Source organism: Ranitomeya imitator, chromosome 2, assembly GCF_032444005.1.
Source record: "Ranitomeya imitator isolate aRanImi1 chromosome 2, aRanImi1.pri, whole genome shotgun sequence".
NCBI classification, from domain to species: Eukaryota; Metazoa; Chordata; class Amphibia; order Anura; family Dendrobatidae; genus Ranitomeya; species Ranitomeya imitator.
The window spans coordinates 743,395,364-743,415,629 of NC_091283.1; the positions used below are offsets into that span (position 1 = coordinate 743,395,364).

Consider the following 20,266-nt stretch of genomic DNA (forward strand, 5'->3'; position numbering starts at 1 on the left):
CATGTTACATTTTTTATATTGCCCATTACTAGATGTTAATGTTGGGCTATGTTCACATATGTGCTTCGGGGCTGCTATCAAGATTTCTAGTGTATGTAAAGGCTCATTCAGGTATTCGTTTTTCTCAAACGAGTTCTATCCATGTTTTTCACAGATATACCTTGTGCATTATAATTCAAAAGTCCATAATATTTTTGTGGACTAACTGGTCTGCACAAAACGATGGAGACATGTCTGTTTTTGATCGGAATCTCGAACAGAACTTGTCAATGCAAATCTAAGTGTCCATGAAAAAAAACGTACAGCGCTTGGATGCAATCTGTATGCTGTCCAATTTTCGCATGCTGTTGGATATAAAAAATTTGAGGAACTTCCTTATGTGGTTTTTTTTATCCAAGAAAAATTGATGAAACTCTGAACAAGCTCGGATTGTAAAAACCGACACTAACCTAAGATTAAAAAAAAACATTGATGAAACTTGGGCCAATTTTTGTGTATGAGAAAAATCACTAATATCTGCATGAGATTTAACTGCAAGACATAACCAGTCAACAAGGCTTATGTTTGGAAAATGTATCAGTGTAAACAGGTTTACTGGGTACATTATAGAAAAGTAACAGTCATACTAAATAGTTTAGTTCACATAGAAAAATTTGCACACAAAGGTCATAATGTAATCGAACCGTTTAGGCATAGAGCATGCTAGAACTACACAGAATATATTGTTACTTTTCTGTAGGTTTTGAGTTGAGATCATTTCTTCCCTTGATATCAGGGCCGGACTGGGACAAAAAGCAGCCCTGCCACACAAATCCCACCAGCCCACATCATGGGCGGACATACCACCGGTTCAACTGATGCGGCTGCATCGGGGCCGGGGGGCCCTGCAGGGCACGTAAAAATGAGGGCAATCTAGCCAGCTTATCTGGCCCCGGGGGGCTCTGGCCAGATTGCCCTCATGTGCGTCGGACAAGGAGCAATCCCTGCAGCTCCGCTGCCTGCAACAGAAAATGGCAGCGGAGCAGAGCTGCAGGGAATGGATCCTGCTTCCTGCCCGCATTTCCTGTCTCAAACCACGGTGGCTGAATGACATCATACGTGCCTGTATGATCTCCCTACAATGCTTGGGCAATGGGCATGCTCCTGATGAGGCGTCGAATGGTCTCCTGAGGGATCTCCTCCCAGACCTGGACTAAAGCATCCGCCAACTCCTGGAAAGTATGTGGTGCAATGTAGTTGGCGGATGGTGCAAAACATGATGTCCCTGATGTGTTCAAATCGGATTCAGGTCTGGGGGACGGGACGGCCAGTCCATAGCTTCAATGCCTTCATCTTGCAGGAACTGCTGACACACCAGCCACATGAGGTCTGGCATTGTCCTGCATTAGGAGGAACCCAGGGCCAAAAGCACCAGCATTTGGTCTCACAAGGGGTCTTTTGGAAAGTAGACCCCCTAAGGAACTTATCTAGATGTGTGGTGAGCACTGTGAACCCCCAAGTGCTTCACAGAAGTTTATAATGTAGAGCCGTGAAAATAATTTTTTCTTTCCACGGAAACGATTTTTTTAGCCCCCAGTTGTATTTTACCAAGGCTAAAAGGAGAAATTGGACCCCAAAAGTTGTTGTCCAATTTGTCCTGAGTACGCAGATACCCCATATGTGGGAGGAAACTACTGTTTGGGAGCATGCCAGAGCTCGGAAGGGAAGAAGTGGCGTTTTGGAATGCAGACTTTGATGGAATGGTCTCCGGGCGTCACATTGCGTTTGCAGAGCCCTTGATGTACCTAAACAGTGGAAATCCCCCACAAGTGACCCCATATTGGAAACTAGACCCCCCAAGGATCTTATCTAGATGTGTTTAAGAACTTTGAACCCCCAAGTGATCATCAGCAGCCACCCGGCCACGATCGTCCGCACTCCCCCAACGAGCATGGCTGATCGGTGATGACATACTATTGCGTCGGTGGTCAGAGGTACCCAGACCACCTCGACGGGATAGTACGTCTAATGTCAGAAAGGGGTTAAGGTAATGAATATGCACCCCATGCCTATGGGAGTGGGAGACATGCATATGCATCACCTTAAAAAGCGAGGCCAAGTGATCGCTCGGCACAGGAAGAGCTGCTTGTGCTAGAACAAAGGAGATGCAGTGCCAGCGAGGGCGTGTCGGTAGGCGAGTAGGATGTGTGCTGGAAGCCACCGGCTGGCACTGTGCGCTATTACAGCAGCGGCACGGCTTTAGCCACAGCCACCGGCTGCTGCCTCTGTGACCTGCTGCTCCGCCTCCCCTGACGACTCTCTGGGACAATTGCCTCGTGTATAAGGAGAGGGGGGCATTTTCAGCACAAAAACATGTGCTGAAAAACTTAGCTTATACACGAGTATATACGGTATTATGAAATATTTTTTTCCTGCTTTCTTTTAACTAAACCTGTGTGCGTCTTATCTGAAAAGTATGTTATGTTTTTCTCTGAGACATTGCAGCATTTTTGGGTCAAACACAGACACATGGAAGAAATAGTGCCTGGTGTCAGGTTCACTTTAAAAACCTTCGAGTAGATTCCCGACAAAGTACACATATGACAATCTTGCTCTTTGGTATTTTAAAGACATTCCATTCCATGCATTTATTTTTCCTTTTGAATCCAGCACAATTAAACTCATACCCATAGGTTTGAAACATAAGACAAGGCTTTATTCATTTTCCAATTCTACAAAATCAGAATACACTAAACAAATTAAATTATGACTGGGTAATCAGCTGTAATGACGAATTTAAAAAAAGCCTAATAATTGCAAATATATAAATATAGTAAGTATTCCCACGAATATCACCCTTATCGAGACCAGATTTTCTGCAATACATTTTACATTCCAAATTAAATTCCGCATTCTGGTAATCATCTTTGAGAAGACTACTTCCCTAAAAGTCCACTCTGAATGCAAATCTGGGTGGTTGCCTGAAAGACTTTTCACTGTATACAGAAAAATGTTTTAAACAAAGTCATATTCCCTGTCCCATAAAAAAATAAAATGTTGAACGGACGGAACACGAGTCCAGAAAGGGATTAAAGTATAATTTAATTTATGTCCATTGGAAATTAACTGAGTTTAGTTCATTCACTATCAAACTTAATAGAATTTACAGATGTGGAAATCGCGCCTCCACAGTAGCTGCCTCGCTTTTTCTTCGTCTTTTCATGTCGGAAAGATTTTCCCTTTGTGTATTTTAAAACATTATTGGCTTTCTGCCCCCAGTCGCCATCTGCTCCTCTCTATAAAAAAGGGGAAAAAATAAAATAAAAACAGTGTAAACGTAACAGATGATAAGAAAATGGTTTATATAAAGGTCTATTAACATATCACAGAAAGCTACAACTTCACAGAAAAAGTGACGAAACACTGGTCACCGAACCTTATTTTAGGCACTATTTCCTTGCGTATTTATAAAGCAAAACCACTAGCAGGACCACGAAAAACATTTGCAAATTTATGTAATTGTAGTTTCTCTATCGCTTCACTGGGGTACTCAGCAAATCATGAGTGTATGCTCCTGACACTAGGCAAGAGGGGGGGGGGGCCGGGAAAGAGGTTAACTCCTACCTAGCAGTGTACACCCACCAACAGGCAAAGAGCCAATCAGTTTTAGTATAGTGTCAATAGGAGGCAGAAGTTGGTCGACCAAGTCCCGTTTCTACCTTTGGTTTTGTTTATTAATAATGATTTCTTGTTTTTCCTTTCAGCTACGGCTTGTGAGGGCAATAGAGTAGAGCTGTGTCACCGATATCCCACTAAGAGACCGAGAGCAGTGTGGAGTTGTGTCACTACTGTATCCTTTCTGGTTGAGGAGGCAGGGACCACCGCTTTCAGCACCCGTCTACCAAAGGTTAGGTTAGCAGAGGAGGGCACAACTAGTCTGTAATGTTTAAAGAATGTAGAAGGTGAGAACCATGTTGCCACCTTACAAATCTGGTCAATGGATACCTCTGCCTTCCCTGCCGAGGAGGCCGCAAAGGCTCTGGTGGAATGAACTTTGATTCCCTCTAGAACCGCCACCTCACAAGCGGAGTAAGCCTCCCTGATCCATCTTGCTATGGTATTTTTTGATACCTTACACACCTGCTACCCTGAAAAGCTACAAATAAGGATAGGCTCTTTCTCCACTGACTGGTTAAGCATGTATTTCATTAAAGCTCTTCCGATATCAAGACTATGAAATTTTTCCTCTTCAGGGTTCCTAGGGTTATTACAAAAGGAAGGTAGGATGATTTCCTGACTTCGTTGGAACCTCATTCCTACATCGGTGAGATAGCCCGGATCAGGTCTTCCTCGTACATCCATGTATAATGAGGGTTTACTGATATGGCTTGAATAAATCACTAACCCTACGTTCCGTGGTCAATGCTATCAATATTATGGTCTTCAGAGTAAGGTATTTTACTGATGATTCTTGTAATGGTTCAAACAGATTTTTGGGTAACGCCTTCAGCACTAAGTTTAGGTCCCACGGGGACACATGATCACATGATTTTTATAAACCTCGATATCCACCTGTTACCTGCCAGATTGTAATCAATCGTATAGTACTGCCAGGGCTGAAATGTAAACCTTAAGGGTATAAGTAGCTAACCCAAGCTCTAAACTCCTTTGGAGAAATTCTAGAATGGCCTTAATTGGAACCTTCCCTCCTATTTTTTTGCCTGAAAATTCCAAAAACATTTTCCAAATTCTGCCATAAATTTTTGTTATCAGTTTCCTACTCTTCAATAAGGTGAAGGCGAGCAGAGAACCCGTTTTGACTCAATAGTGCCCTCTCAAGATCCATAATGTTAGATGTAAGCCTTAACCTGCAGATTACCGCACATCTGCAGGTTCACAGCGTTATTCTTGGTGACAGGTTCCATTTAATTAAAAATCCAGTGAAAGATCTCTTTAATTCTGGCAGGGAAGCCCACAATATTCCGCAGTACTTGGGCAGAGACTATTGTAGTGAGCCTCCGTCAGGACCTTACCACTTGCACAATTTGAATAGACAACAGATGCCATAAAAAGAAGAGCTGGAATTCTTGCAAACAGGAAAAATATTTGTATCATACCTTTGCTTCAAATGAATTGTTAGCAACACGAGGATCAATTTCCACTTCCTCTTCAACTACTCTTCGGAACGGGATGTTTTTGGCACCTTCCTGCATCACACCCAAAAAGCACAAGTTTTATTACAAATGACAAAGATGGTGGTATGTTGCTTTTCATTGAAACTGTGGTATTTGGATAAACAGGTCACCTTTCAAGTCCTGTATTTATTGGTACAAGGCTAAAGCGAAAGAGTAAAACCACACCAGTGTCATTTATGGAAACTTATCTTGCATTCTATACACGCAACATTGATTGAAGTTGCAGATGACCCATCTTTTCTCCTGTGCCCATGGAAATGCTTGTGACACGGTGTTGAGCTGAGACCTCCAAACTTCCTCTACAATAGCCATATGCTCTGAGATGTGTGCGCAAGTCTTGTGTTCTTGTCCAGTCCTATTAAGTCTGGCAATCTCTTAAGGATCGTACACAAAGAATTTTGAGGGTTCATAAGGTTTTTTTCCATTTCTCATAGATTCCATAGGTACTATGAGTAGCCATGAGCTCTTTGTCATGTGATTTGCAGGTAATCAAAAAGCCATTACTACTTATTTTTGGTCTTTTTTGTCTGTGAAGGTAAATATTATGTTCACTTGATAAATGTATATGTTGTGCAGCTGTAATGCAGGATTTCAAGGTGTTAAAGTAATAACCTTTCACCAATATTTAGTTCCAGTTCTATAACAATAGGTTTTCAATTCAATATCTCAATTTGTCCTAAATCTTAAAACCTATAATTACAATAAATTGTACGGCATAAATACAATAAGTATCTCACATTTACAGATCTTTAAGTGACTACAAAGGTAATGGCTGTAAATCGATGCGGTATTAATCCCTTCCCATATCAGGACAAGTATTAATATCCTGGAAAGAGGTCCTATGGGTGGAGAGGTGAATGTTACATAGCCGGCATCTGTCTAACATCAGTGGCAGGAGCCGAGCTCCAATCGCTGCTGTTAACTGCTTAGAGGGGTATTCCCATCTATAGGAGTCTATCCTAATATGTGGTAGATGTAATAATATTAGCAAATACCTCCAATTAGAAATGTAGAATAGTTCTTCTGATTTGCTACGTTGCTTACTCCATATAGGGCATTGCTGTAGCTTAGGTATCTATGGTTACGTCGACTCCGTGACAGTGCCCTATAAAAGGGTAAGCGACAGAGCAAATCGAAAGAACTATACTACATTTCTAATTGGAGATATTTGCGAATATTACACCTACTAAATATTCGGATAGGATCTTGGCGATGGGAATACCCCTTTAACCCCTTCATGACAGGAGCTTTATTCAGCTTTGCGCTTTCGTTTTTCGCTCCCCTCTTTCCCGGAGCCATAACATCAATATGGCCATGTGACGGCTAAGTTTTTGCGGGACAAGTTGTACTTTTGAACGACACCCATTAGTTTTACCGTGTCATGCACTATAAAACAGGAAAAAAAATTGCAAGTGCGGTGAAATTGCACAAACTTTTCACTAAATGCTAAAACTGACCTGCCGTTATGATTCTCCAGGTCATTACAAGTTCATAGACACCAAACATGTCTAGGTTCTTTGTTTATCTAAGTGGTGAAAAAAAATTCCAAACATTGCTGAAAAATAGAAAAAAAAATTGTGCCATATTCCTATACCCGCAGCGTGATCTTGGGTTGGGTTAAAGCTTTTTTTTTTTTTTTTGTGGGCCGAGCTGACGTTTTTAGTGATACCATTTTGGTGTAGATAGGATCTTTTAATCGCCCATTATTGCATTTTAATGCAATGTCGCGGCGACCAAAAAAAAAAACGTAATTCTGGAATTTTTAATTTTTCTCGCCACGCCGTTTAGCGATCAGTTTAATCTTTTTTTTTTCTTAAATTGATAAATCAGGTGATTCTGAATGCGGTGATACCGAGTATGTATATGTTTGATTTTATTTTTATTGTTTTATTTTGAACAAGGCGAAAGGGGAGTGATTTGAACTTTTATACATTTACATTTTTTTTTTTTTTTTAAACTTTTGCCATGCTTCAATAGTCTCCATAGGAGACTAGATGCTGGCACAACTTGACCGGCACTGCTACATAGAGGCGATGGTCAGATCGCCTCTATGTAGTAGAATTGCTGACTTGCTATGAGCGCCGACCACTGGGTGGCGCTCACAGCAATCCAGCAGTGACAAACATGTAGGTCTCCAGGAGACCTCGGGTTGTCATGCCGACACGATTGCCAGAAGCACTATTTAAATGCCGCTGTCAGCGTTTGAGAGGCATTTAACTAGTTAATAGCCGTGGGTGGATCGCGATTCCACCAGCGGCTATTGCGGGCACGTCAGCTGTTCAAGACAGCTGACATTTCCTGGGAAAGATGTGGGTTCACCCCCGGAGCCCACATTAAAGGGAGGTTATCCAACATCGGCGTACTATTACGCTTGATGTCGTAAAGGGGTTAAATGGCTCCAGCTGCGGCTGTTAATCACTGAAGGAATCATTTAAACCAAGCACAAGCAGATGCACAATGGCCCTCAATAGCCACCAACGATTCAATTGCTGGGGATTGAGGAGTTACAATGGCAGTGGAGGGCCTGCGGAGGAACCATTGCTGTAATCTCGGTCCTCTCATGAAGCTCAGTCACAAGTTAAGCTAATCGGGAGACAGATTTTCTCTATATACAGAAGTACTGCAGTATATAAAGTACAAGAATTCAAAAGATCAGCAGTTCGAGTTCTGTTACAAATGGTATGCCCATAAAAAGTTCAAACTATCAAAATATGGAATTAAATTACTCCCACCAGAAAACAAAGGAAAGTTTGGCATGGCCATCATCACAATTATCTGGAGAATCACATTTCCAGGTAATTTTTACCGTACAATAAATGGCATAAAAACAAAATCCAAAACACAATGTTAGAATTGCATTTGTTCACAATTTCATCCCACTTGGAATTCTGTTCCCATTTTCAGCACATTGTATGGAAAAATCTATGGTATTTAAAACAACATCTTGTTCCACAAAAAGCCCTCAAACGTAAGGGTTAATTACATATAATAAATCAAGACCAGTTCTATTCAGATCCTCGTACCTGCAATGTTGGCTCAATAAACACAACACAGACATCTTTGTAAAGGATCAGGATTTTATTCAGGATTTCTAAATACATGGTAAAATTAAACCTTTAATATAAAGGCATACAATTGGTTTCCCAGCCAGCAGATACTCTTCTTTGCAACTGTACTTATTTTCTCACCTTCTTGTTCGCCTTGGGGAATGTGTTTGGAGTTGAAACTTTAATTTTCTTATTCTCGGGTGTTTTTCCTAAAAAAGAAAATCAAACTTAAAATCAGACACAAAAATTATAACCGAAAAATTGAATCTATCAGATGGCGTAAAATGTTACAAGCTTGGAACCGAATTGTCCCCATACCTTTACAGCAAGTTACTCCTCCAATTACCCAAGTTAAGAAGAGCTGAAAGGGCTTTTTCTTCAGCACAGACATTGATAAGTGGGAGTTTAATGGTGTTGTCCAGAGACATCAAGTTATCACTTATCTGCAGAATATGTGATAAGTTGCTGATCAGTGAACGTCTGACTGCTCGGACCCCACCGAATGTCAGAATAGGGAACTTTTATCCCTCTTATAATGAGTGGCAGTGAGCATGTCTAACCGATGCTTCATTCATTTTCTATGGGATTGCTGGAAATAGTGAAGCATAGTGCTCAGCGGCCCCATAGGGAATGAACAGAGCACAGGTCAAGCATTCGCACGGTCGTACATTATAAAGGGGATAATAGTTCCCCAATCTCTTTGGTGGGGATCCCGATGGTCAGTCCCCAATGGTTAACAAGGTTTATTTAAACAGAGTAGGCAAAGTCCAAAACTAACAGGGATAGGCAATAACTGGTTGATGGGATGGGTGACCTGCACCAAATCAGCAGAACAGGGAACTTTTATACCAGTTCTAATGAGTGCCAGTGTTCCCTATGGGGCTGCAGAGCGTTGTGCTTGGCTTTTTGCGGCCATCCCACAGAGAATTAATGGAGTGGCAGTCGGGCATACACAATGCCACTCATATAGGCTACACGATCCACATTTTGCAGCTTTTTATGGTCGGACCCCAACAAAATATATATTTTAGGGATAAGTGATATCTTGTTTTCATCGAACAACTATTTAAGAGTGTTACATAGCTATTTTATCTCCACCTAATTTTTCTCCTGGAAGGCTGCATAAATGGCCACTGACTAATGGGGGCCTCCCAAAAAGTGACTGGACCTGTAAAGTTAAGTACCATGGCATATTCCTTGCCCCTCTTTGTTCAAGTCATCAGCAATGTCAGAAGCCAAGATGTAAAGGTTCTAAAGAAACGTACCACTTTCTTCATCTTCGCTGGAGGAATCGTCTTCTGATTTCTCTGCAGGTTTTTTGGCTGCTGCTTTTGGGGTGGCGTTTGCAGTCTTTGGAGGAGCCGTTTTAGCCTTTTTTGTGGATGCCAGCGGCTTTGCTTCATCCTCTTCTGAGCTACTTTCCTCAGAACTGCTACTTGCTTTTTTTACTGGGACAGACTTTTCTTTCTTTTTCACGGCAGGTTTTTTAGGTTTCTCCTCTTCATCACTGGAAGTATCTGATGAGGAGCTACTACTTGCCTTTGATTTATTTACAGCAATGGGTTTTTTTGCCAAAACAGGCGCAGAAGCCGGGGATTTACCAGCTTTAACTACTTTTTTTTGTTCCTCTTCGCCACTTGAGCTGTCAGAGTCTGAACTGCTTTCTGCAGTCTTGCCTTTTGGAGCTGCCGGAGGTTTTGCTGTAGGAGTCTGTTTAGGTGCAGGTTTCTTGCTAGCTTCTTCCTCACTGTCAGATTCTACAAAATAAAGGTTTGGAATTCAAGTAAGACTTACACAATGCTTTACTTGCGGATATAATACCACTTTGAAAAGGATGAGGTGTAGCAATAAACGAAGCTTTGTATTACTAACCAACTATATACAATATAACCAACAACGGGGTTCGTAAGGATGGGGAGACGAGTATGCAAAATTTCCCGATTTTCATACATATTGCCATCCATGTGACCGCTTTTTACCTTGTGTGGCATCCAATTTTATACATCAACAGTTTAAAATGCACAAGATAAAATACAGTTTGTCAGGATACTGGCAATGTATATGGAGGACTATGGAGAGTGCCTTACACTATATGGAGGACTATGGAGAGTGCCTTACACTATATGGAGGACTATGGAGAGTGCCTTACACTATATGGAGGACTATGGAGAGTGCCTTATAGTATATGGAGGACTATGGAAAGTGCCTTACACTATATGGAGGGCTGTGGAGAGTGCCTTACACTATATGGAGGACTATGGAAAGTGCCTTACACTATATGGAGGGCTGTGGAGAGTGCCTTACACTATATGGAGGACTATGGAAAGTGCCTTATACTATATGGAGGACTATGGAGAGTGCCTTACACTATATGGAGGGCTATGGAGAGTGCCTTACACTATATAGAGGACTATGGAGAGTGCCTTATACTATATGGAGGACTATGGAGAGTGCTTTATACTATATGGAGGACTATGGAGAGTGCTTTATACTATATGGAGGACTATGGAGAGTGCCTTACACCAGGGGTGTCAAACTGCATTCCTCGAGGGCCTCAGACCATGCGTGTTTTCAAGTTTTCCTTTGCATTACACAAGGTGCTGGAATCATTCTGTGCAGGTGATTAAATTATCAACTGTGCAATACAAGGAAATCCTGAAAACATGACCTGTTTGCAGCCCTCGAGGAATGCAGTTTGACACCCCTGCCTTACACTATATGGAAGACTATGGAGAGTGCCTTATACTATATGGAGGACTATGGAGAGTGCCTTATACTATATGGAGGACTATGGAGAGTGCCTTATACTATATGGAGGACTAGGTGGAGTGCCTTACACTATATGTAGGACTATAGGGAATGCATTATACTATATGAAGAGCTATGGGGTGTGTATTATGCTATATTGAGGACTATAGGAGTGCATTATAGTATATGGAAGAAGATGGGGTGCATTGTACTATATGGAGGCCTATGAGGAACATTATACTACATGGAAGGTTATGCGGGGTCCATTATATTTAGAGTGCCATGTGGGAGCCTTGATAATGTATGCAAGCAATTATACAATACAAAGGTTTGCGTGGGGTCTATCACACTGTTGGGACATTATACTGTTTTGGGGTATCTATACTTTGCCTGGGGAGTTGAGGGGGGTACCGTAGGGTCAACACACTGCTTGGGGAGGGTACTGTGAAGAGATAATTTAGTGTTTGTGGGGCACTTTTGTTGGAATCATACTCTATGGGGTCCCTGAAAGGGGAATCTAGGGGCTTCAATAATAGGAAAATGAGTTTGTAAGGGCTGCAGAGTTGTGAGACATACTTTTCTGCGACCTCGCCAATTTTTTTTTTTTTTGAGCGATGGGGCTCCATGATTTCAATGTACACCCCTGCCCAAAATCTCATGAAACTATCCTGCCGCAAGCAATAAAATATGCATCACGAAGTAAACAGTGCAACATTTTTAATGAAAATGACTAAAATAAATTTGAGTACAAAATATGAAAATTTTACAAAAATATGCCTATACTGTCAATATCTTTTAAGATTGCAAGTTATTTTTCAAGGTAATATACAGAAGCGGTCATGTGCCTCAAGTCATCTATAGCATCTTAATATGTAGATCACACCCTTGTATCTAATCCCATCATGCGTGACATGCCCCAGACCAGTGTATCTAATCCTATCACGTGTGATGCAGCCAAACCTCGTGTATCTTAACCTATAATGCATGATACGCCCCTGAACTGTATATCTATAATCCCATCATGCATGATACATCTCAGAAATGTGTATCTAACTCCATCATTTGATACACTACACTGAGCCCTGTATCTAGCTATGTGGCGTGTAACACACGCTGGTATTAATCACAGCACATGATACACTCCTTGGATCTAATCCCAGTATATGATATAGCACGCAGCACCAACTTACAGAATCAGCACTGCCAGCCGTCCTTGGTTACACTGTCCACATCTCAGTATTGTTTTGCATTCATCAACAAAATCATCCTTCCTTATCCTTTTGCAGACACACAGAAGGGGAAGGAGGGGTGACATGAGCCATGTGAGCAGATTCAGCCCACGTTTACTGCAGTGGTATCCCGAGTGGCGGTGAGAAAGCACATGGACAACATTTGCACCACTCAATTGCAACGTCAGAAAGCCAGTAACTCACAGCGGCTCCGGAGTATGTGCACGCAGTAAATGAGTGCGCATGCCTGAGAGCCGCTTGTCACTGCGCAAGTGCGTGGTACAGAGACGATTCCTGTGATGTTGGGCCAGTACTTGTAGAACAACCAAAGTGTGTAGGTGTGGATAAGATGACGAAACCATGACTGTAACCCACCCCCTATGACTGGAAAACAAGGTAGAATAGAACCATAGAAAATGTTGTCTTGGAGATGATTACAGCCCTTTTTGCTTGAAAAACAGGATTTTTGGTTGCTTACCGTAAAATCTGTTTCTTGAAGCCTCCATTGGGGGACACAGGAACCATGGGTGTATGCTGCTGCCACTAGGAGGCTGACACTATGCAAATAAAAAAGTTAGCTCCTCCTCTGCAGTGTACACCCCACCGACTGGCATTATACTCTTCAGTTAGTGAGAAAGCAGTAGGAGATAATGAAACAAGGTTGAAAAACCATAACCACAAACTTGAGAACTGTAACGTGAGAACAGTCATAGAACAGATAACAGAAAACATTGGGAGGGAGCTGTGTCCCCCAATGGAGGCTTCAAGAAACAGATTTTACGGTAAGCAACCAAAAAATCCTGTTTTCTTTATCGCCTCTCATTGGGGGACACAGGAACCATGGGACGTCCCAAAGCAGTCCCAAGGGCGGGAAAAACAGACTTCCATCAGGTCAGAGGACTCACCACTGCCGCCTGCAGGATCCTTCTGCCTAGGCTGGCGTCCGCCGATGCGTAGGTATGGACCTTGTAAAATTTGGCGAACGTGTGGATGGAAGACCAAGTTGCCGCTTTGCAAAGCTGTAGGGCGGAAGCCCTGTGGTGCATCGCCCAGGAGGCGCCGACTGCCCGGATAGAGTGAGCCTTAATCCCAGGAAGGGCACTCTGTTCTTGACCCGGTAAGCCTCCAAAATTGCCATTCTGATCCATCGAGCAATAGTCGCTTTAGAAGCCGGCTGGCCTCTGTGCGTGCCATCAGGAATGACGAAAAAAGAATCCGTCTTCCGGAAAGAGGATGTTCTATCCAGATAAATCCTCACTGCCCTGACGAGGTCTAGCTTGTTCAACGATCGCTCCAGAGGATGAGTCGGAGCTGGACAAAAGGAAGGTAGAACGATGTCCTCGTTGAGGTGGAAGGTGGAAACCACCTTAGGAAGAAAAGAAGGTGGGGGTCGGAAGACCACCTTGTCCTGGTGAATGACCAAAAACGGAGGGCGGCAAGACAGTGCCGCCAGCTCGGAAACGCGGCGAATGGACGTGATGGCCACAAGAAAGGCCACCTTCCAAGATAATACTGATAGAGGAATCTCCCTAAGAGGTTCAAAGGGAGAAACCTTCAAAACGTCCAGTACCAGGTTTAGGTCCCATGCCTCCACAGGGGCCCTGTACGGCGGGATGGCGTGGGCTACCCCCTGAAAGAAGGTCTTAACCTGTAGCCGAGAGGCCAAGGTCTTCTGAAAGAGGATGGAAAGCGCAGAGACCTGACCCTTCAGGGAGCTAAGAGCCAGGCCCGAATCCAGTCCTGCTTGAAGGAAGGCCAAAAGAGAAGGCAGGGAAAAAACCATAGGCGGAACGCGGTTGGACTCGCACCAACGGAAGTAAGCCTTCCAGGTGCGGTAGTAGATCCTGGAAGACGAAGGCTTCCGAGCCTGAATCATGCTGTGAATCACCCGGTCCGAAAGGCCGGACGCTCTTAGAACCGCGGTCTCAACAGCCACACCGTTAAACTGAGCGACCGAGAATTCGGGTGGCAGATCGGACCCTGGGACAGCAGATCGGGCCTGTCTGGAAGGCGCCAGGGAGCGTCCGCGAGAAGGTTGACGAGCTCCGCGAACCAAGCTCTCCTGGGTCAATCCGGGGCGATCAGGATGACCGGCACCCCTTCCGCTTTGATCTTCTTCAAAAGCTTGGGAAGTAATGGAAGGGGTGGGAACAGGTAGGGCAGCTGGAACTGTGACCAAGGAATGGCCAGAGCATCGACGCCCACTGCGAGAGGATCGCGGGACCTGGAGACAAACTGCGGAACCTTCCTGTTGATTCGAGACGCCGTGAGATCCACATCCGGAGTCCCCCATCGAAGACAAATCTGATGGAAGACCTCCGGATGCAAGGACCATTCCCCTGCCGCGAGGCCCTCGCGGCTGAGGAAGTCGGCGGCCCAGTTGTCCACGCCGGGAATATGCACCGCGGATATCACCGGAACCATTGCCTCTGCCCAAAGGAGGATCTTGGATACCTCGGCAAGGGCCAAGGAGCTCCGGGTCCCCCCCTGATGGTTGACATATGCCACAGCCGTGGCGTTGTCCGTCTGGATCCGGACTGGAAGGCCCCTGAGGATCCTTTCCCAGTGGCGGAGGGACAGAAAGATGGCCCGAATCTCGAGGACATTGATTGGCAGAGTTGATTCCTGCGACGACCAACGGCCATGAACCGTCAGGTGGCGAAAAACCGCACCCCAGCCGATCAGGCTGGCGTCCGTTGTCACCACCTGCCAGTGAACTGGAAGGAAGGACCTGCCCTGGGAGATGAGAGATGACGTCAGCCACCAGTTGAGGGACCGCTTGACCCGAGAAGAGAGTCTGATCGGCCGATCCAGGGAGAAGACAGACCTGTCCCACTGAGACAGAATGGCTTGCTGAAGGGGTCGCGAATGAAATTGGGCGAAGGGAATCGCTTCCAATGTAGCTACCATCCTCCCCAGAACCTTCATGGCCGAACGGAGGGAGGAAGGCCGAGGACTCTGGAGCAAGCGTATTTCCCGACAAAGAGTGGATCTCTTGTCTTTGGGAAGGAAGACTCTGGTCTGACGAGTGTCGAAAAGCATGCCCAGAAAGATGATGCGCTGAGAAGGAATAAGGCAGGACTTCTTCCGGTTGACCAGCCACCCGAAACGGGCTAAGGTGTCGAGAACAATGGACAGGCTTTCGTGGGCCTGAGCAAAGGACGGAGCCTTGATGAGGATGTCGTCGAGGTATGGAAAAAGGACCAAGCCTCTGACTCTCAAGATGGCCATCAGCGCCGCCATGATCTTCGTGAACACCCTTGGCGCGGTTGCGAGACCGAACGGCAGGGCGACAAACTGAAAATGATCTCGTTGCACTGCGAAGCGCAGGAAACGGTGATGTCCGGGAAATATCGGGACATGGAGGTAGGCGTCCTGGATATCTATAGAGCATAGAAATTCCTGAGCCTCCATGGAAGCAATTACTGAACGAAGGGATTCCATCCTGAAGTGTCTCAGGCGAACTCTCCTGTTCAGCAATTTGAGGTCCAGAATGGGACGAACCTTGCCGTCTTTTTTCGGTACCACAAAGAGGTTAGAGTAGAAACCCGTGTACCGTTCCTTTTCTGGGACGGGAACGATTACCCCGGATCTGAGCAGAGAAGCGATGGCTGCGAAGAAGCCCGGAACAAGAGCGGGATCTCTTGGAGGACGGGATTGGAAGAAACGATCCCGGGGTCTGGAAGCGAACTCTATCTTGTATCCCGAGGATACAACTTCCCTGACCCAAGCATCCTCTACTGCGGAAACCCAGACGTCCCTGAAAAGGAGAAGACGGCCGCCCAATCTGGGAGTTGGGCTGGAGTCTTGCCAAGAGTCATGCGGAGGTGGATCTTCCAGTCCTGGGCCTGGAGGCTCTACCCTGGGAATAGTGAGGACGCCAGGACGGAGTGGGCCTAAAGGACACCGCCTTCTTCTCTTGACGTGCCTGTGGCCTCTGTTGCTGCTGGGAAAAGGAGTTCGACGCAGCGAAGCGACGAAAAGGCCGAAAAGGGCGAAACTGCCGTCTAGGAGGAGGACGACGGGGCTTAGCCTGGGGGAGAAAAGAGAACTTGTATCCCCGGTGGCGTCCTTAATAATTTGATCCAGCTGGGAACCAAAGAGACGAGAGCCCTGGAAGGGCAGACCGGTGAGGGACTTTTTAGAAGATAAGTCCGCCTGCCAGGCCTTGAGCCAAACAGTGCGGCGGATGGCAACAGCATTGCTGGAGGCCTGAGCCGCACAAGACGCGACATCCAGGGAGACAGAGACCATGTATTCACCGACGTGGGAAATCTGGTTGGCAAGCTCCGCTAGTTGCGCGGGAGGCGCCCCGTCCAGGATACCTCGACGGAGCTCTCTGGCCCATTTGGAGATGGATTTAAAAACCCAAGTGGAAGCAAAGGCTGGGCAAATAGCCGCTGCAGCCGCTTCAAAAGCTGACTTCGCAAAGGATTCTATAGTCCTATCGTTAGAGTCCTTCAGAGATGCTCCGCCGGACAGAGGAAGCACCGTGTTGGTGGACAGCCTGGACACAGGTGGATCCACCGAGGGAGAGACCGTCCAATTGGCGGTAAGTTCTGGAGAAAAGGGATATAACACACCCAGGCGTTTTCCCCTCTGAAAACGCCTAGTGGGGTTCTCTCTCTCTCTGGACATGATTTCCTCGAATTCAGGATGAGGAGCAAAAAACTTGGAAGGTGGTTTGGCCCGTCTAAACGAAACCGCCTGATCTGCGGGTTCCGTAGAGGGATCCTTGATGCCACAAGATTGGTTTACTGCCACAATGAGATTCTGGACCATCTCCCTCATGGTGGCGATTTGGTTAGAATCCAGCTCCGAAATATCCTCCGAGGGCGCATCAGAAAGTGCCTCGCCTGACTCAGGGGAGGAGGGTCGAGGGGACGCCGACCGCAGGGGAGGGCCGAGTGGCGAGATGGAGCGCGAAGAGGACTCAGACCGACGTTCCTGTCTGGACCTTTTGTGGCTTATCAAGGAGGGCTCGGGCGGCGGTTCCTGCGACCCGCTGGCCACGGCAGGGGTCTGCAGGGGTAACCGATCCAGCGCGGACACCAGGGTTTGAGATACCCGTGTTAAATCGGCCACCGATTGTGACAGAAAGGCGGCCCAGCCTGGGATGGGGGGGATCACTCTCGGGCGGAACAGCCGGGGGATCCTGGGCGGTGGGAACAATCGGGTTGCTGCAAGACTGACACAGCGGGGAGGACTGACCTGAGGGAAGTTTGCTGTTACAGGACGAACATGCAAAGTACGTGACTAAGGCAGAAGATGAAGAGGTCGGAGGACGAGAGCGGCCCCCTTTAGAGTTAGACATTTTGAAGAGGTCCGTGAAGAAAATGCCAGCAGGTTAGGGGACAGTGGGGCAGAGGAGGGTGTCAGTCTGCAGTGCAGAGCTACTCACGGCAGACGAAAAAACCCCGGATTGATACCGGAAGTGGGCGGAGCGCGTCACCGGAAGTAGGCCCCGGGGAAAGCCGGGGCCTAAATTAGAAGCCGGTGACCGCAGAAAAGGTGGTAATCGGCGGTGCGGCGCGAAAAACAGTGCGGGCGCCGCCCGGCTGATAGGCGCGGCAGCCGCCGCAGGAAAGGCCATGGGAGCGCCGATGCATCGGCGCCGGAAGTAGGCCCCGGGAAGAGCCGGGGCCTGTATTAGAAGCCGGCGGCCGCTGGAGAGGACCGCGGCCGCGCGTCACCTCCCAAGGTACGGCCGCCGGGGAAAAAGGTGCGGCTGCCTGAAGGTGGCCCCGCCGCCAAGATTAAAAAAGATGCGGCCGCAGGTAAGGCAGTGCGACTGCCTGTAAAAACGCAGCCGCAGTGGGGGGAAGGAATGGGGCCTAAGTGTCGCCCAGTGCTGCTGGAGGGTCTGCAGAAAAGGGTACGGCCGCAGGAAGAGAAGTGCGGCCGCAGAAATAGCAGTGCGGCTGCCAGTAAGGCGCCGCGCTGCTCAGAAGGAAAGCTGCGCAGGAAACGTAGGGAATCCAGAGCCCCCTAGGAGGAGTAGCGACTGATAGGGAGAACAAATACTCACCTAACTTCCCACGCCGTCGGTACGAACCTTAAAAAAAGTGGAAGGTATTAGACGTCCGTGTAGTGGTGACGGACGTCCTCGTCTCCTCCGACCGACAGGCTCTGGTGGGCGAGTGGGTGGGGGACGGAGCCAGGACCGGACTTCTAAGCACGCTGGTGTGCTAGGATCTTGGTCCTGGAGAAGGATCTATGAGGATACGGGGTGGCAGTACACGCCGTACTCATAGTCCACAATGTGGGACTACAGGTGTGACTGCTCACCCTGTATCCCATCCGGAAACCTGAAAGAAAAAACGACGCACATTGAGGTAGATAAGGGTCTAATGAAAGACCCGTGTCCACCTCCTACTGACACTAAGCTAAACTGAAGAGTATAATGCCAGTCGGTGGGGTGTACACTGCAGAGGAGGAGCTAACTTTTTTATTTGCATAGTGTCAGCCTCCTAGTGGCAGCAGCATACACCCATGGTTCCTGTGTCCCCCAATGAGAGGCGATAAAGAAACAATGTGTGAGTGATGCATACTGCATCACTAACACCACGCTGGGGCCAATGTAATAGTGAAAAATTAAGTGTCAGGTTCCCTTTAAAAAGAATTACAATTCTATAATCTGCTGAAGGGATATTACAGTAATCTCACCTGAGCTGTCGGAAGAGCTTGAATCCTTCTTGGCTGCTGCAGCTTTGGCAGCTGGAGTTTTTGCAGCGGGCTTTGCAGGGGTTACCTTCCCAGCAGCCTTTGCAGTTGGAGTTTTGGCAGCGGCCTTCACTGGCGCTTTCTGATCTTCTTCATCACTTGAATCTGTATATACATTAACACACAGCCAATCAGGAGTCTGTAACCTCCATTTTGTTATTCCAACCTTATAGGCTTAACTATGGATGTTTATGACATAGCAGCAAACCAAATTGCATTACGGGGAGCCTCCTGCTTCTGCAAAAAAAGTAGGCGCCGTAGTCGAGACTGCCAGCAGCATCTAAGGCGTTAAATAGCCGTAAGAGAACACATCACCATTCTGGGCCAATAAAATAAATTGTTGGCTGTATAATATATCTTCTATGCCCGCACTGAGTAATCGGTAATAGTACAACGGTTTTCAGAAATAACTGCTTATTATTAGGGCAAATGAAAGTTTGACATGCAGAAACATCCTCTTTAAGACTGGCAACAAACAAATACAACCACCCACCTGAGCTGTCAGAGCTGGAGGCCTTTTTGGCTGCTGCAGCTTTTGCTGGAGTCAATTTTGCAGCAGCTTTTCCAGGGATCACTTTTGCAGCAGCTTTTGCAGGTGGAGTTTTTGCAGCAGGCTTTGCAGCAGACTTCACTGGTGCCTTTTCTTCTTCTTCATCACTTGAGTCTGTTTATAAAGGATGATCAATGTAATATACAACCTATACTGGTATATAATCTCCATTTTGATGTTTCTACCTTATAAGCGTAGCGATCAATACAAGTGCTACTGCAATACACAGAGTAGCAATAGAATAGCTCCTTTGTACGACAAGTTCACAACACAACATGGCCATGACAGCACATCAGACTTGACAGGTGAAAGATGAGCATTACTATTAAATCTATGTTACATGATAGAAGTTGCAGTGCCTATTCCCATCACATACAAGGCAAACCTGTATGTATCTGGTTGGCATCCTACAATTGCAATACAAGGAGTCCATTGTAACAACGCTTAAATGCCATAATCATCATTTAGAATGGAATATCAGGTGTTAAACTGCAGCCAGCAGACATCTTTTCACTACAGCCAACTGTAGTCTGCATAGTACAAATGGCGCCCACAAGTGATTATGTAGGCAGAACTCCTAAACTTGCACCATCTCTGCTCTAAATTACATGGCAGTACAGAGTAGCCCGAGAAAAGTGGAAAAAACATTCTATAAACCATACCCATATTTTAAACCCTTCCCTATGTGTGACACTATGCATACATCACATGTTTGGGTGACAGTGTTTGGAGCCCACACATGCCGATACTGGAGCGGGCTTTATTGCGGATTTTTACCCATTGAAAGTTTGTCTT

The 20,266-nt window shown here is 46.1% G+C and overlaps 1 protein-coding gene across 2 annotated transcripts in view; it reads right to left on the minus strand.

Annotated features, from left to right (window-relative positions):
- Positions 1–2,673: 2,673 nt before the first annotated feature.
- Positions 2,674–20,266, minus strand: part of NOLC1 (nucleolar and coiled-body phosphoprotein 1) — an 82,716-nt gene continuing 65,123 nt past the window's right edge. For both annotated transcript variants that reach the window (XM_069753254.1, XM_069753253.1), the window contains exons 12-17: positions 19,415–19,585; positions 18,865–19,026; positions 9,487–9,978; positions 8,363–8,430; positions 5,097–5,186; positions 2,674–3,275 (exon numbers count right to left, since the gene is read on the minus strand). In XM_069753254.1, coding sequence (XP_069609355.1) covers positions 3,117–3,275; positions 5,097–5,186; positions 8,363–8,430; positions 9,487–9,978; positions 18,865–19,026; positions 19,415–19,585 — 1,142 coding nt within the window. In that variant the 3' untranslated portion in view covers positions 2,674–3,116. The remainder of the gene's footprint in view (positions 3,276–5,096; positions 5,187–8,362; positions 8,431–9,486; positions 9,979–18,864; positions 19,027–19,414; positions 19,586–20,266) is intronic.